The following is a 17012-nucleotide window of genomic DNA, read 5'->3' on the forward strand; positions in this document are numbered from 1 at the left end:
ATCAAAAGACATGGTTCAGTGATTACAAATCATTTTCACCAGCATTACATTGCTGTTATCTATTATAAAGTTGTTTGTGCAAGTATTTTTTATGGCACTAAAATACAAAACATTTTATGTTGTAAGAATGTTTGCTACAAAAGACTTAACTACCCGCAAACATTTGCTGTTGAATTTTTGACATGGCAACGGTGGTTTTGTTACTTTAGATTTTTGATGCTACTGGATTAACACTCACAGACAACGCCGTGGCTGGCTCTGAGAGATCAGGATATTCTATTGCTGGTTATCCTTGTGAGTTCGAAGATCTCTGGTCTGGTAACGTGGCTCATGGAACCTTGTCTGGTAAGCAACTACTCTCAAAACATGTGTAGAATGTATCAGGTTGGTAACAAGTTGAGAAAAATGAAGCCTCAAACAGAATACTAGAATATGTTAGTCTGGTTATCTACATGTATTTCTTTGTCATGAACTGAACAACCTTATTGACTTGGAAGCTGTTACACCAACCAATATGTATCCATTTAGCCTACTCAAGTTTGTCTCAGATTGAGTTATTATACAGAAAATTCCAAAAGGCTTTTGGGTGGCCATTTTTGTTTAGGTTATGTTTACTAAAATAGTTGAAACATTGTTGGTCTGTTTGTGATTTGTCTTGCAATAGTAACTATATTGTAGAATGCTAATTTCAATAGACAGAAATCTGTTACATGAAACATCCAGCAATAACAAAAACTACTGTCGGTACTAACTTCTGTACAGAAACCGATTGAGTTCCTCTATGTGCTCTCCATGAACCCAAACCACTTAAGTGCAATACAATGAACATATATATCTCACAAATAAATGTACAAGCACAGTTAAAAATGCCATGAACATACAAGCTACTGTACTTTGTCAGGCTTCAAAGTGCTTTGCCTTCTGTTGCTTCTGTGGACTCCTTATGTACTCCTTTGGCTTGGTTAACCTCCAACCCTTGGTCGACGGGTCGACTTGGTAGCCAAAGTGTGGCTGCTCAGAAGTCCTAGCAAGGGCAATTTCATCTTCTTAGTTAAGGTTGAGCACGGCCCTGACGTCGGTTGCTTCAGCATCTTTTCTCGTGCTCTCCAACCTGATCCTGGCGATCGACCACCGCACTCAATTTAAAAAAAACGTATTATTATAGAAAAGAATCCTCGTGATAACATTTTGATTGATGAAGAATGGAACTTTGTGTTTGACCCATCTCATGTTGAGTAGGAATACTGGTGTCTTACCTATTTATAAATCCTCATATATCTTATCATGCAATTTTGACTTGCAACAGTTTTTTGAAATTGAATTTTACTAGAATTCATATGTTGAAAAAGGTGACCGCAGTTTAAGTAGATGATGGGTTTTAAAGCTGGAAATTTGGTGTCAAGTTTTCGACTTATACGCCAGATTTTTTACGGTAGTTCAATGCTATATGAACAACAAACATCTGCTATTTCCTTTCCTTGATTATTGGGTGAGTAAGTGTAGATACAACATATTCAAGTAAAAAAGCTAAAAGAGGCATGATGAGCTTTAACCAGTAATACCATATCATGCAACCAAAGTGTTTTCTAACAATGTATATAAACATACAGGATATAACACTGTTTTCAATAAAATTTTCAATAACTAGTGTTACATTTGTCCTTTTTGATTCTGACTAATATGCTAACAAAGCTAATAAAAAATTGTTACTCTGTATCAAAACCTGTTGCCAGTTAAAGTAGGAAATCATTTTGTTCATCTTTAACATTGAATAACAATATCACAATGTTTTAGGGGTAGTTATCTTGCCAGGATATCCTGCTCCTACACCATGTGTGAAGGTGTCTGGCTTCACAGTGTATCACACATTTGACTATGGGGTTTATACTCAGACAAGTGCCACCGTTCACCTGGAGGATCTTGTACTGGCAGATAACAAAGTGGGAGTCTTATCTTTGATCATGGGCCCTGGAGCTCTTTCTCATCAATTTTCCAACAAACAAGTACAACTCTCGAATTCTCTCATAGTAAGTAAGGTTTCACGACTATGTTATTCTCGTCAGACAACAGAATAAGTCTTTAAGTGAAATTTTATGGTAAAGCATTATCCTCATAGTTGCGGCAGCCTTTTGCCATTGTATGATAAAACTCATAGCCTCTTTCCAGTTGCACTTGCGTACCTCTTACTGTGTGAGCAATGTAATTATGCTACAAGCAAAATTAGGTGGGTTGAGGTTGTTATAGGTTTTTTCTCCACAAGGTCATTGTAGAATTATATTGTAGTGAACACATTACAAGCCCTTATTGTATGCAAGCCTCTGATGATATCATTAACAGAGCAGTTTGAGGACTTCTCTCAGAATTTTAGAGTCTTTCCTGCTTTTTATTCTAGAAGTAGATTTGGATCATCACTTGCTTAACTTCTTGCTGTACACTTGTTGGTATGTAAGGGGCTGGTGAGCTTTACATTTGGTTCATAGTCAATATGAATTAGCATGTGTTACATTGCCTCTGCGGTTGCTTATCTTTTAATTAATCTAACCTACACAACTGTTAAATGGTAATTAAATTTATTTGATAACTAAAATTGTCCAAGTAGAATTGTAGTCTGTTGACTAAAATTGTAATAGCAATTACTGCTCTTATCGTCAGCAGTGAAATGTCAGGATTAAGTGAGGAGCTTTGAGTAGCTGACCAAATTAGGAATATTAACTGTTCATTCCAATCTAAAGGCATTTTAATGTGTATGATTAATTCATCACTTCTCTGGTTAACATTACAGACAAGACCAACCAATGGCTTCAAAGAAAAATACTTTGTTTGGAAAATTTTGAATTAAGGTCTCCAGCTATTAGATTCCTGTACTAATCTAATATGATTTTGATAGTAAGATGTTATGTCCATGCTTGCTAATCACAATCCTAATCTGACAAATGATGGAAACAACCCTCATATATCTACAAATAAACAGTTCTTAAAGCAGCATTACTACTACTTGTTGACTTGTTCTTGAGAAAAGAGATATTTTTAATAGAAGTGCCAATTTACACTGATTTACTCATCTAATATGTCACCTTTATGTGTCTAAAAACATTCTGTTATAGCAGTAACTTTACTCCATTTGTTGTTGATTTAGGATTGATATGTTCATCATAGTTCTACATGTATCTTGAATTCTAGCTGCCCTACCTTGCACATACAAATATCTTTCGCAAAATCTTATCTGGTTACCCATTATTAAAAATGGTAGTTACAAACTCTGCTATAGCCATACTAAATTGTTTTTTTTTATTCGCTGATAGTATTGCTGACAGCATATTTTTTTTATAAAGGTTGGCAGCACTGATCAGCGAGACTGTAGCATGGCCTATGATGCTGATCCTGACAGCTGTAACCTAGACACAACTTCTACTGCTCGATCATGGACGAGCAACAGCGGAGGGTCAATTGCGATGACTTTTGGTCAATTCATGAGTGGCTCAAACATAGCTCCATCTAAACCATGGAACGGGTTAAAGTCTTACAATTCTAATGCAGGATTAACCCTTGTTAAAGGTCAGCGAAATATCTAAAAGTAGTATATGTGGGTGGTCTGTCATGCGTTATATTGCTAGTTAATTTAATTTGGTCAAATATGCCTTAGACCACAGCAACTGAATATGTTGTAGATTAACGGCTGGAATTGAAAAGTTAACTTTTTAAGTAACCGATGGCAATTTTTTATGCTATGGTTTCAAACGGTTATCTTTTTTTTTCCCTGAGAACCTTGTTGATCAGCCATGTTGCTACCTCCTAAATGTTTTACCAACTATAACCATTAAAACAGATTCTTTATTATCACCTTTAATCTGTTCAAGTTTTAGTGTTTAATGCGAACTTCTAAATGGGCAGGTCTATCAAAATAGTTTTACTGATTGGACTAAAAATAGTTTTATACGTAATAAAATTTATCATAACTAAAGAGTTAACTAGTTTACGCACGTGTTTTGAATTATTCTTCCACTTAATTTTTTCCCCGCAAATGACTCAAGCACTTTGAAAACTTCTCTTTCTGAACTTTTTTTAAAATTGATGTGTGAAAAAAAGAGTCTATATGCTGTTTACTGTTTGAATAATTGTAGATGTTGTGTTTGCTAAATTTGGTCTGGCATGCGGAAGCAATCAGCGAGACGTAATTTTCAGCACATCTCCAGGAAATGACGATCTTCAGCACCCTATGGAAGTCTCATCACTCACCCTCATTGACGTTGACGACGAGAGCAAAGCATTTTATCACCGACCTTCTGTCTCGTTAGTTGTTATGAAGAAGTTGTATTTCACATCTGAGATCTGAGGTGTATTGCTATTAAGCTTCTAGCTGAGTGGTGCAGACGTTGCTGTTACAGCTACATGTACAACTGGCTCAGAAGCAATTAACACTTATAGTTCATCATAAATAAGGCTTCATTGTGCTATACACTTGATGAAAATATCTAATCTTGCCCTTTTATCTTCAGCTGCCTGATGAATTGCTCTATGTCGTATAGATACACCATCGGTTGGTACTTTTCCTTCCAGTACAGCTCAAAGAAAATGCTTTAAGAACTTTTTTCAACTCAGCGCTATGAAAAAAAGTTAATGCATTCCTAAAAATATGCAAATGCTTCCATATGTGCCCTTTACTATAATAAGAGCCATGTCCGTCTGTTCAAATCTACAGTTAGAGGTTGCAAAAAAGATTGCTTAACTCGACTTTGTTCATCAATTCTTTTGTGAATTCAATACAGGTATATCTAGTTTGGAAGTTGACAAAACACTCAGATCTTTAGACATAATGCTATTATTATACAGGATGCTTTTAGCCACAAAAATTGCTCCATTTGATACATTTTTCAATATTCACCAACTTGTGCCTACTCAAAGTCTGATAGGGTTAACTTCTCACGAAACATAGATTTTCAGTGTTTATGGTCAGTAACTAATTATTGAGATAATCTTTCACTTTGATGAGTCATGACTGGATGGATTTTGATAGCACTCTCTGAGGTCTATTGTTCCAGTTCTTTGCTTGAAAAGTGTCATGTCTCTGAACTTTAGAAAGATCAACTCCGCTGAGTGTGTTGACATGGACTGTGATGCTAAAAAGAAATGCATGATCAAAGACTTGGATGGGTCTTTGCTTGGTGAAGTCGGTGCTGTGATTCCTCAATCAGAGGTTAGTTTTTAAACTTTTGCCATTTATTTATAACTATCTGTGCCACCCGGCATTGCCCAGGTAATAAAAAACTGTTTGGACAGAAAACTGATTTGTATGTAACATATAACAACATTTGCCATTCTAACTTTCAAACTATATATCATGAGAGAAGTGTTTTGTGTAGTTGAAATAAATTAAAAGAGAAAATAAAAACAAATGTAAAGGTTTTCAAACTTTGCCAAACAGCTGTCACTTTCAAATTTCATATCATGAGGGAAAGGTTTTGTGAGGGACAAATAGATTAAAAACAAATAAAACAATTTTAAATGTTTTCAAACCACCGTAAATTTAAAATTTCATAACTTTCAGCGACGTTTATTTTTTATAAAATACAGTAGAACCTCTGTTCCAAAACCGAGTTGTTCAAGATTGGCAACAATTTTTCCCATTAGAATGAATGTAAGTAAGTTTTAATCCATTCCAAGGTGAAAAATCAACTTCGGTAAAGTATTTTACATTTTACACAATAAACTGTACTGTATACTGCAAACTATAAATAAAAATGGGTAGATATAGATCGTGTTTAATTTTAACAAAAGGTTTTCTATTTATGATGATGGAAAAAGAAAACTAAAGTAAACATTCAAACATCATAAACATTAAAGGTTAAGATACAATGACGAAAAATGCAAAAATTGATAATGAAGCGACAAAAAAATGCAACAGATCAGTTGCATCAAAAATTGTAGGAAAAGGAAAATATAAACAGCAATGGCACGTTTACTTCACACCTTTGACGGATAATCCTCCTCCAAAACAATTCAGGGTAAGTCAACTGGAGGAGTTGTCTCTCTAACAAATCTATTCGGTAAATCTCTTCGTCCCAGATGGTTCCTCCCTTTTTGTAAAGAATTTATGAAGCGTAAATTTCTTCGTTCGTTAGCGAATGTTTACTTGCCATTGCCAGAGCTGTTCCGATTTCAATGCGCATGCTCTTGAATTTATGTTCAAGATCCGAGGCGAACAAATCTCAAAATCTTTGGTTGATAACCAAATTGGTCGAGAGCCAAAGCGTTCGAGAGTCAAATTTCCACTGTATATAATCAGTACACAAGTCGTCAAATTTTAAGTTCAAAATCAATTATTGTCCGTATCGGGAGGCAAATAAATTTTTCCTAACAAAAAAGACAAATAAGCATCGCATTTCAAATACTTAGGCCCCAAAATATTTCTGAATAGAAGAATTCTAACTCGTGGACGTAAGGCTAAAATAGTTAGCACGCGCATGGTGCATACGTTATATGAAAACATAAGATCACCATGCCGTTCTAGCTAAATAGTAGAGCGTCCCGGTTAGAAACTTGTTGATGCATTCATTGAGTTCAAATCCATCAGAATTCAGGATTTCAATATCAAGATTTTAAAATCTATAGCCAGAATGCTGACAGACGGCAGACAACAGAAGACAAACAAATTACTTTGAGAAATATATATATATATATAGATTGACTATATGAATGCCTAACTTGGCCCGTGTAATAAAGTCTTTGAAAAAAGATTTATTTTCATTTAACATAAACAACCTTTACCATTCTAACTATTAAACTTCATATCTTGAGAAAGGTTTTTTTGCGCAGTTCAAACGAATTGAGAGAAAAAATGAAACGACTAAAGGCTTTAAAACCTTTCCAAACAACTGTATAACTTTAAAATTTCACATCATGGAAAGAGTGTTTTGTTGAAATATATTAGGAAAAGAATTAAAACTGTAAAGGTGTTTAAATGTAAATGTGAAATCTTTAGCAACAAATGGCTAAATATAGTTGGTTTTGCTATGATTACAATTAAAAATTATTTGGAATACAACTAGATGATTTTAATTTGTTTCAGTGTTGGCATCTTAAGGCGAAAATACCGTATATACATATAGAGTGGTATAGAAACCCATAGTAATTATCTCATGCAATCACCTTCTAGCAAAAATTATTAAAATCATCATCATTAATAAAATAGTAACAAACCCATATGTTAACTTTAGTAACTATAGCTACGTCCTCTAATTTTTGTGCATTTTTTGGTTATGATTTGCACGAAAATGCAGCAGTATAACAATGTACTATGTGCATAGTTCTTACCTTTGAGACAGACGTGTATCATAAATGCTGGGTTTAATGTACATGAGTTAAGCTTACGAAACACATACTTGAATGAAGTTTGAGTATGTATTTTAGTAAACTTCCAACTTTTGACTAATATTCCGTCACATATTTGTTTGCGAATCTGTTTTTACCATAATGAATAACACTGAACTGAGAACTGAGCGGCAAAATAGCGTATCAATATTTTTGTTATTTCATGGTGATCAGTACAACAATCGTCTAATTTTAATTTTGCAAGAAATTATTGTTGATATCATATGACAGAAAACAAATTCACTCTAATATGGTGAAGAAAAAAAGCATTGTGTTTTATAGAGTTAAGCAAAAAATATTTTACAATAGGGGAATCGTAACACATGGGTGAAATGCATCAATTAAACATCATTAGCCTGTGCAATCAAGAAAAGGGTGTAGTACGATATATCATAAGAGTGATAGATTTCTAAGGACTGTGTAGCTCAGTGGTTAAATGTATGGTTAGAAACTTGTGGTTGCAATCTCTGTGAGTTCAAATCCAGCGCGCAGAGAGCTTTTCATTCTAAGATTTTAATACCTATTACTGCACAGGCAGACATCTGAACAGATACCGACAGTTAAAGACAAAATTTGAGATTCATATACATTATATAGAAAGGTTTAAAACTAATTCTCTGAGTAAATTTGTTGTATTTGCTTGCATGTATTTTTGCTGCAATTTACTTGTTTAAGATATTCAATCCTTTGCCTAACCTTTAGGTATTTTTGTTTTAGTTTGAATGGGGCGGTGACCCTAGAAGAGGGTTAGGTGACTACAGAATTCCTAAAACAATGCTAACGGATTTGGAAGGAAATAGGCAAGATGTTAATGAAGTGGCTCCCTACAAAGGTACATGTAGCGTCTGCTTTTCTCTTGTTTGATCTTTCATGCTAGGTTTTATTAGGATCTGTTCAATTTTTTCATTTTTGGTGTATGTGTGCCTGCCTCATCTAGCTTTTCTGTTGTGGCCTTTTTCTGAAAATTGAATTCTCATGTATTTCAACATTTATTAACATCTCAGAAAGCAAAATAGTTCAGAATACCTCAGACTATGCGAGGCTTGTTTTATGTTAATATAAGTTTGGTTTCTTGAGATATGCACTTGTAATATGGTCTCAATCATTGCTTGGTTGCTACAACAAATTATATCCTGATAGTTTTTGGATTTTAAAATGGTTATTTTTATTGGTGAAAGATTAATTGAATTAATGCAGGTATTACAGAATATTTCTCCTGAGTTGCCCACATCAGGTTTGGATTTCCCAAAAGGCATCATGCACACTAATGAAAATGTTCAGGCAGTTCTCCAATCTTCATTTCGACGAATACTGTTTAATGTTTTAGCTACACGCTTTGTAAAATCAGCCAAAAAGCTAGAAGTTTTGGGAATTCTCTATTATTCTAAAATTCACTATTATTGTCTAAAGGTCAATGGGTTGTTGACTCATAAGTATTTAACCTCATGTTGAAACTTCCAATTATCAGCTGATGTATTTTAGCATAAATAAACTATGTATTTGTACCCTCTAATAAATCCAAGTGAATACACTTGCTTACTATTTAGACATGTAACAGTGTCCGATTCTCCTGCAAGATTGCAAGTCTCTAATCTTCTAGTGTTTTAGCTTGGATGGTATCTACAGCATTTTAAAAACTATGCTTTCTTTTACTAGAAAACTTTATGACTTTCCATGAGGTAAATTCGCTTTAACAACTCTTTCAGAAAATTTTTAATCAAAAACTCTGTAATTATTGTTGAATGATTTGCAGGAATTGTTGGAAACAGAAATTGTGAGAACGTGTCTGAGTGGCAGGCGTACAAGTGCACTGGCGGTTATAATTATGAGATGCTCGTCATAGAGAGTATGGACGCTGACACGGAGACTCGTCGTCTCTCTCCAGTCGCTGTACTCGGTAAAAAGCTCAATCATCTTACTCGTTTATAACTGCTAGAGTTTCATCTTGTCTCATGAGGAGTCTTTATTTGTTATTGATTTTATCTTATACATTGTACTAGTTTGATCGCCTATTATTTTATGAAGAGTAGGTGCTCAAACAAACAAAAATACATTCATTCGCCATAATAGTAATCTATACATACAATAATTATATAAATCTTAATGTTTCTATTAACTATAATGTACAGCCATAGCAATTAGCATCTAGCACTAAAATCCCCCACCATAGTGGAATTGAACTTGCGATGGTTGCAATTCCAAGTATCCTAACAAGCGCAACTAACCTCAAGGCTAAGCCAATCTCATCTTATTTAGTTCAAATATGTATTCTTATCACAATTAAATCTAAATATGTACATTTTATTAAGAATTAATGTTACATTTTGCATTTTTTTTAAACTTTGTTAAAAGCCATTTCAAAGTCCACTTTTCATTTTTTTTATTTGTATTTTTTAATGGTGTCATTTTAATTTCAAATGTGCCACTACAGTACAACTGTAATGGCACAAGTTCAAACTTCAATATACGATTAATTGTTACTAATTGTTTTTATTAATTCAATATTTCAAGTGATTTTTATTTTGTTTAATCAGTTCATCTTGGTTGTATCAGTATTAATTTACATTTGATTGTAACCGCTATAACAACCCATACTTTATCTAGTCATTACTTGCTAATTATTTCACATATAAACATTTTGAAAGTGGTTTTAGTTTTTCTCTAAATTTATTAGAACTAGACAAAACCCTTTACTGCTGATATGAAGCTTAAACATTATAATGGTCAATGTTGTATATGTGAAATAAAAATGAAGTTTCAGTACAAATCCTTTTTTATTATTTTGAAAATACCAGACATTTAACTAGTCATTTAATATGTAAATAATCTTTCAGATATTTTCACCATTTTACAAAATTTTGTAAATTATGCATTCTACTTGGCTGTCAAGTGCCATAGCTTAATGATTACAGATGTTTTAGTAATAGTGTGGCACGAGGTAGTGACAGAAAAAAAACATTAATGTCACTTTAATAATATGTATATTTTAAATTCTCACCAGAAATACATGAACAGATAACTTCTGAAATGTTTGTAAATGTGTAATGAATGATATTGTAAGAATTTTACACTAGTTTTTTTCTAACACCAACCTCTAAAACACATCCCGGTTTCTGGCCGAGCTTCATTTATAGACAATCATATTAAGTTTTGTGATTTACTAATCCATACTATGTTGTTAGAGCAAATGGTAATTGAAGTCAAGGATTGTAAGAGCTACGACTCTTTAGCAAAAAAGTAATTCTAAACAAACTGACCATATGTTCTCTTCCAGTCCATGGTGCTTATTCATTGGGTTTGACATTTGCACCTTAACATTCAAAGTCATATTATATTAACTGTTGTTTTTATATGGCATATTTTATGGCTAGTATTGTTGCAATGTGTACAGAAAGCACTAGTTTGAAATAAGCTTGACATCAGATATGAATAGTCCATTTTGAAAACAAATTTTGGAGCAATTTTTACTAAGCGATCAATTTCTCCTGCAGGTGAGAAGTACATAGACCTTATAAATGGACCACAGGATCATGGTTGGTGTTCTGGATATACCTGCAGAAAAAGAGTGTCTACCTTCATGGCTCTTGTTGCCACTGGTAGGTTAATGCAGGCTTTAAGTATTGCAACAACTTAAGTATTCATAACTTTTCTTACTCTCCTGATCATAACATTTAACCATTAGTTTGAGTACCGATAATCTGAATCGGTATATTACCATTAGGTTCTGAGAACACTTTCAAGTCTCTCACTGTAATTAGATATAAAACTGAAAAACTTTTCATCAGATATCTAATGACTTGGGAGGAGGGATTAGATCTAAATAAGATTTTTTCTTTCAATACCAGCATATCTGATTTTCAACAGAGGCTTCATACTAATTTAGTAAGACAAGCACAAGGCTGTATAATTGGATGTTAAGTTTACTCAATCTTATATTTACTAGCTTCATTTTATGATGCTGACAAGCTTGAGTTTGACGCGCAGAATCTTACCACCGTTGTATGTATAACGTAATGAAAGTTCCACTTGTTATTGCAGATATTCACTATGCCCTCTATTTTACATCGACTGCTCCCCAGCATCTTCGACTAACGATGCTAAATTCTGGGCCAGATGAGATGATAACCCTTGAGATTTATAACTCCATCTCCAATAGGTAGCCCGTTATTAATATTCACAATACTTCTGTTATTGTTAGTATTATTACTATTGCTATTTGTAATAGTCACCCAACAGTGCGGTTAGCATTACCTACAAGATGATAACTTTTATGATCTATAATTCTACTTTTAAGTAACTTATTATTATGATTATTTTTGTTATTATTCTCATTATCGCTATTGCTGTTATTAGTAGTCATGCAACAGTGCCATTGAGCACGTGGATAAACTTAACATGCATTAAGACACACTTAAAGTCTCTGAGTTCTATTAGAGGGCTTGAAACTTATTAAAAAACTTACATTGTTACTACCGGATGATGCTAAAGACAATTTCATTTTATGGCCAGTTCTTATCATAGCTTCGTAAAATATTAGTCATTCAAAAACCTATAAAAATTTCTGGTAAATGTTCCATAGACAATGCCTTTTCTTGTTTAAACGAGGAGTGACTTTTGAAAAACCTTTTATTCCTACTTTGTGTTTCATAATAGTTTTATCTGGATAAGTTATGTGTAAATTGTTGTATATTTTAGTTGTACAACAGTATTGCACCTTATATTGTAGTTGCATGGCATTATTGTCTGTCATATAAAAACTATGATTGTATTTTTGTTATGTCATAGCTATATAGCGGTTTTGTATCGCAGCCCAGTTTTATAAAAAGCTTTTGTAATATATTGTAGTTGTGTGATATTATCAAGCTTAGCTTAGTTTTATAATTATACTGTACATTTAGTTTAATTATAAAACAGAAATTGTTATAGTCTCATTATGTAATAATATTGTTTGTTTTGTCATAGTTGCATAGGTAACAATGCTGTCACTTCGACATGGATTTTTCATGCGCATACAATAACTTTTTCAATTTAGAATTGATGTCTATGCTGATGGCGAGCTAATAAAGCCACTGAATGCTGAAGTGGTAGATGGAAAGCTTGTATACAAGTCTCCAGATTACTATTGTCAATACTGTCCTCAGAATCAGCCATCTGTCAATCACGGTGACAACTTTCAGGTCGGCTTTTGTTTTGTTACAGTGGAGCCAGCTGTTGCATGCCTGGTGTAACAGCGTTAATAACAGTTTGATTATTTATTTCCCTGTTTTTTTTTTCAAAACATTCTTTCTAACAGCTTTTTGATTTAATAAATTAGTTTGCTAAAATCCTAAGCTCCCAGGTTTAGAGTTGGTTTTGAGTCTGTTCAGCTTTAAAACTGGATGAAAATTGAAGTCATTGCTTAAACATTTTAAAAGTCCAGTATGACATACTAACTAAGTCCTTCTTTTTAACAATAATAATTAATGAAAACCACCATTTGCATCAATGAGTAAACAGTTTTTGCTATGCTACTAAAACATACAGGTCAACCCATTTTGCTAATTTCTATCGCTGCATATGTCTATACGTTCTTACAAATTGAGGAGTTGTCCACTCGCAGTCAATAGAACAGTAATCGATTATCCTTTGCACCTTTGGGTTACCTCATTTTTATGTTTTAGTTAATTTATTTAGAGTATGATAATTTTTTTTACTAGAAGTGTTATACTGTAATTACATTTTCCCAATAAGTTTTTTTTAAAAGAAAAGCAATGAGCAGTTCTATAAACAGAGGAAAATTATTCATTGACAAGCTTTGCTGTAATGATTATCAAAGATGTACGTAGACTTGCAGTAGAGGAAGCTCAAATTTTCTAATCATTCAATATAATCAAAAACTCTACTTTTAAGTAACTTGTTATGATTTTTCTTGTTATTAATCTTATTATTGCTTTTACTGTAATTAGTAGTCATGCAACAGTGCCGTTAGCTTGGATGGACTTAAGATACACTTAAAGTCTCTGAGTTCTATTAGAGGGTTTGAAACTTATTTTAAAAATTAGAACATTACTACCTGATGATGCTAAAACAATTTATTTTGTGGCCACTACCTATCGTAGCTTCATAAAATATAAATCATTCAAAGACCTAAAAACAATTTCTGGTAAATGTTCCATAGACAATGCTTTTTTTGTTTTAACTAGGACTGATTTTTGAGCAACCCTTTATTCCTATCATGTCATGGTAAATTTTAGTTGCTCCAATCAATCAACATTTATTTATTGCTGAACACAGAAAAAATGTGGTATTGCGATTATAATGGTAATTATTTATTGCTATTACAACATCATAAACTTTAGGTGATGTTGTTGTTTTGTAAAAAACTGATTTATGAAAGCTTAAAATTTTTATAGAATCAAAATATGCTTATAATTTCAACCAAATTTTCAGATCTAAATGGATATGAAACATTTCATTGTGATCTTCAAAATAATTCAAAGGCCATTCACATTGCTTGTCATGTGGAGGCTACGCTATTGAGTGCCACATGTTTTGAGTTCATTAGCAGTAACTAACTTTTCATTTCTTTATTTACAGAACCGTTGGGAGCAGCTGATTTATGTGGCTGTCAGTGGTGAGTCATCGGTTGATATCGTACTATCCAATATGATTATGCTGACATTTGACCTCGTCATGACCGAGGATGAATTTTTTGGAGAGGAACTTGTTAACAACCTGGCTATCTTCTTTGGAGTTGATCCAAGCAAGGTAAACATTTGGCTAGTTTAGCAAAACCAGTTAGTTTTATGATGAGCTCTTTGTACAAATATCGTGTTGACTATATCATAGAGAGTTTAGATAAAAAACATATGTAAGATTTTTAATAACTTAAGACTACGATTTAAATGTTATTAATAAGTTACTCGATTATGGCTCTGCCCCCCTGGCAAGTATACAGACTGGTGTTTAATCACTAATATGATATGGCTGTATTTCAATTATGCTGCTCTCATTTTGGGTGTATACTGGTTTATCTCATTTTGAGTATAAAACAATTTCTAATGATGCTTTTCTATTTTTATTAGTCACCCAACAAGTTAGGTTTTTGTAACATTGCAAAAAGCAAAAACTTTGCGCAACCAAAACCTTGCCTTAGAAATCCATGCCAAAAAGATTTAGGGTTATTGAGTAGGACCCTAGAATAAAGGGAGAAGCCAAAGGAGTTACTTCTATGACATGTCATGAATGCAACTAGCTGAAAACTCTGGAACATTATGTACACATTATAAAATTCAGATGTTCGCTAGACCAAACTGTGTTTTGATTTCCTGCATCTTAGCCAGTGCAAATCAGCAATGATTTAATCATGGTTTCCTCTATCTCAGGACCATATGGTTGCTTAAATGTATTGTTAAAAACTAAATGCAGAGGTTAACTTTAAGTTCTCGCATAATGGTAAGTCTGAGCAATGGCTCAATACATACTGTACCTCTCTCCATCAACCACCAGGTTTGTTCCTACACTTGAGTGGATATGTATAAAATTACAAGCACACCTTTAATTTTCATCTCACCGGTGAGCACGGTCCTCTATGTTACCCTTGCATTTAACTCTCAGAAAGGAGGCTGAGGCCGTGGCCACCCAGCAAACAATCCGAAGCTCATTTTATGATCAAATCTCAGTCTAAACAAAGTTTGTAGAAAGTGACCACATGGATCAGAACTGAACTCCAAAATCAACACTAAGCTTTTTTTATCTTATATTTGCACAATTCTGCTGTTGCATTCTGGATCAATATTGTATCAAACATACTAATAAAATAAAAAAACTTATTGCAATTGCTAATATCATCTTGCATTTATAATGTTGAATAGAAACTTTGATTGCAAATGGTTGAATTAATTAGAGGATGACTAAAACCATTCAGTTTTAAGCCTCAATTATATTTCAGTTTCTTATCGTTACTGAAACTTTTGATATTTGAAACCTTTTTTTTGGTTACCTAGCAGCCATTGCTTGAGTTACATTTGACTGTTTCACTACTCACTACAATGTTTCCATCTGTGCAGTAAACCCTTAGGGTGTTATCATGTTACAAGGTTTGTTGCAAGGCTTTGTTACGGAACTTTTAAGTATTGTTCAATTGAATGGTGTGTGGAATTTTAGATTACAGCATACCAAAAGTATGTGGTTCTTGAGGAATCACTTTTCATCTGCTATATAGTTTTTTCTCATCGATTTTTTGTGCCATAAATGACGGAATTCTCTCGGTTAAGAATTATCTAAATCTGAGTTTGCGATCCTTTTTATACATAGTTATGTTCTGCTAAAAATTACTACATATGCTGAGCTGTCATTTTGTCGTCTGAACATGCTTTGTGTTCTGCTTTATATTTATGAACCAGGCTGGGCGTTTGAGGAAAATTTTTGTATGACAAGCGGTCTCTTTACCTTTTAGGTACGGGTTGTGAATGTCATATCTGAGGATTCCCAGCTCTCTGACAAAAGGAGGAGAAAAAGAGCTCTCCCACTTGGTCAGATTACTGTTGATGTTGAGATTGGTGAGTGGATGTGTTGATAAAGCTTATAAGGTAATGGATTTTCTCTATCGCTTATTGAAAAACACATTTTGTTAATAAATGTGATTTTTTAAAAGTTAGAGCAGTACAACCTTAGCATAAAATAATTTTTTCACTCTTATTTTACTATTTTTAGTTACCAAAAGCAGCTTTTAATATTTAAATTTTCATTATTTTTTTTCCATGCCGGAAAATGTTTCTAAAGTTTATGTTTTAACTTTACTATTGGTTAATTGGTCAAAATGCATAATTTACCTGCAATCAATCCACTATCCTTATTATACAAAAAGCTAATGTATTTTTTCAAAATTGCAACAGAAAGCTTCTAAAATGTAACATTTTTTGGCAGCTAGTCTTGCGAATAAACTAACTAAAAACCTATTGACTTTTTGCCGCAAGTCTAAATCAGTATGCTGTGTATCCGAAAAATATGGTTGAATCGTGTTTTCAGAATTTAAAGTGGTATAAACTAAACGTGATCTACTTTCTAAACAAGTTGTATTAGCTTGTTTATGTATAGCCTCACACATACAGGCTTTTCTTTTAGGTGACGCCCCAGTTGATGGTATAAATGACACAGTTACCGATAGTCTCAGCACAGAACAACTGCAAGAGTTTAGAGATCAACTGATTGATAGTGTACAGACAGGAACCCTATCAGATGTAATCAAAGTTCCATTTAGTGAGGTACATAAAGTTACATGTTAGTTAACATCAAAACTTCAATATTCTAACTAGGGCTGATTCAAATATGCTAGAGAATGCTGCAGCAATAAAGCATATTATCAATAGTCTCAGTGATAAAAGAGATTTTGTATGATGTTTAACAGTTTTATTTTCGCTGCTTGCAATTCATGCAGGTAGAGGCGCGCACTGCTACCTTTTGTAACCACTTGCTGACAGAACTTAGGTCATAATTTGTGCTATACAGCCTCAAGATTTTTTCTTCTGTTTACTCAAGCATTGCTTTGTCAAGGTGAGTAGCAGGCAAATTTTTCCTTCAAAGTTTTTAAAATTTGGTACAGTGTTCATTAGTTCTATATAAATGTTGAGAATTGTGTTTCACAATTGCTAGCGCTTTATAAA

At 33.3% G+C, this 17012-nt stretch overlaps 1 protein-coding gene across 1 annotated transcript in view; it reads left to right on the forward strand.

Moving 5' to 3' along the window:
* Positions 1-17012, forward strand: part of LOC137405090 (fibrocystin-L-like) — a 139582-nt gene that overhangs the window by 96861 nt on the left and 25709 nt on the right. The window contains exons 67-79 of the mRNA XM_068091316.1: positions 218-345; positions 1795-2027; positions 3333-3555; positions 4122-4290; positions 5077-5194; positions 8086-8200; positions 9122-9265; positions 10860-10964; positions 11407-11524; positions 12401-12545; positions 13945-14115; positions 15806-15908; positions 16474-16613. Of these exons, the coding sequence (XP_067947417.1) occupies positions 218-345; positions 1795-2027; positions 3333-3555; positions 4122-4290; positions 5077-5194; positions 8086-8200; positions 9122-9265; positions 10860-10964; positions 11407-11524; positions 12401-12545; positions 13945-14115; positions 15806-15908; positions 16474-16613 (1912 nt within the window). The remainder of the gene's footprint in view (positions 1-217; positions 346-1794; positions 2028-3332; positions 3556-4121; positions 4291-5076; positions 5195-8085; positions 8201-9121; positions 9266-10859; positions 10965-11406; positions 11525-12400; positions 12546-13944; positions 14116-15805; positions 15909-16473; positions 16614-17012) is intronic.

The sequence above is a fragment of the Watersipora subatra genome, chromosome 9 (genome assembly GCF_963576615.1).
Source record: "Watersipora subatra chromosome 9, tzWatSuba1.1, whole genome shotgun sequence".
NCBI classification, from domain to species: domain Eukaryota; kingdom Metazoa; phylum Bryozoa; class Gymnolaemata; order Cheilostomatida; family Watersiporidae; genus Watersipora; species Watersipora subatra.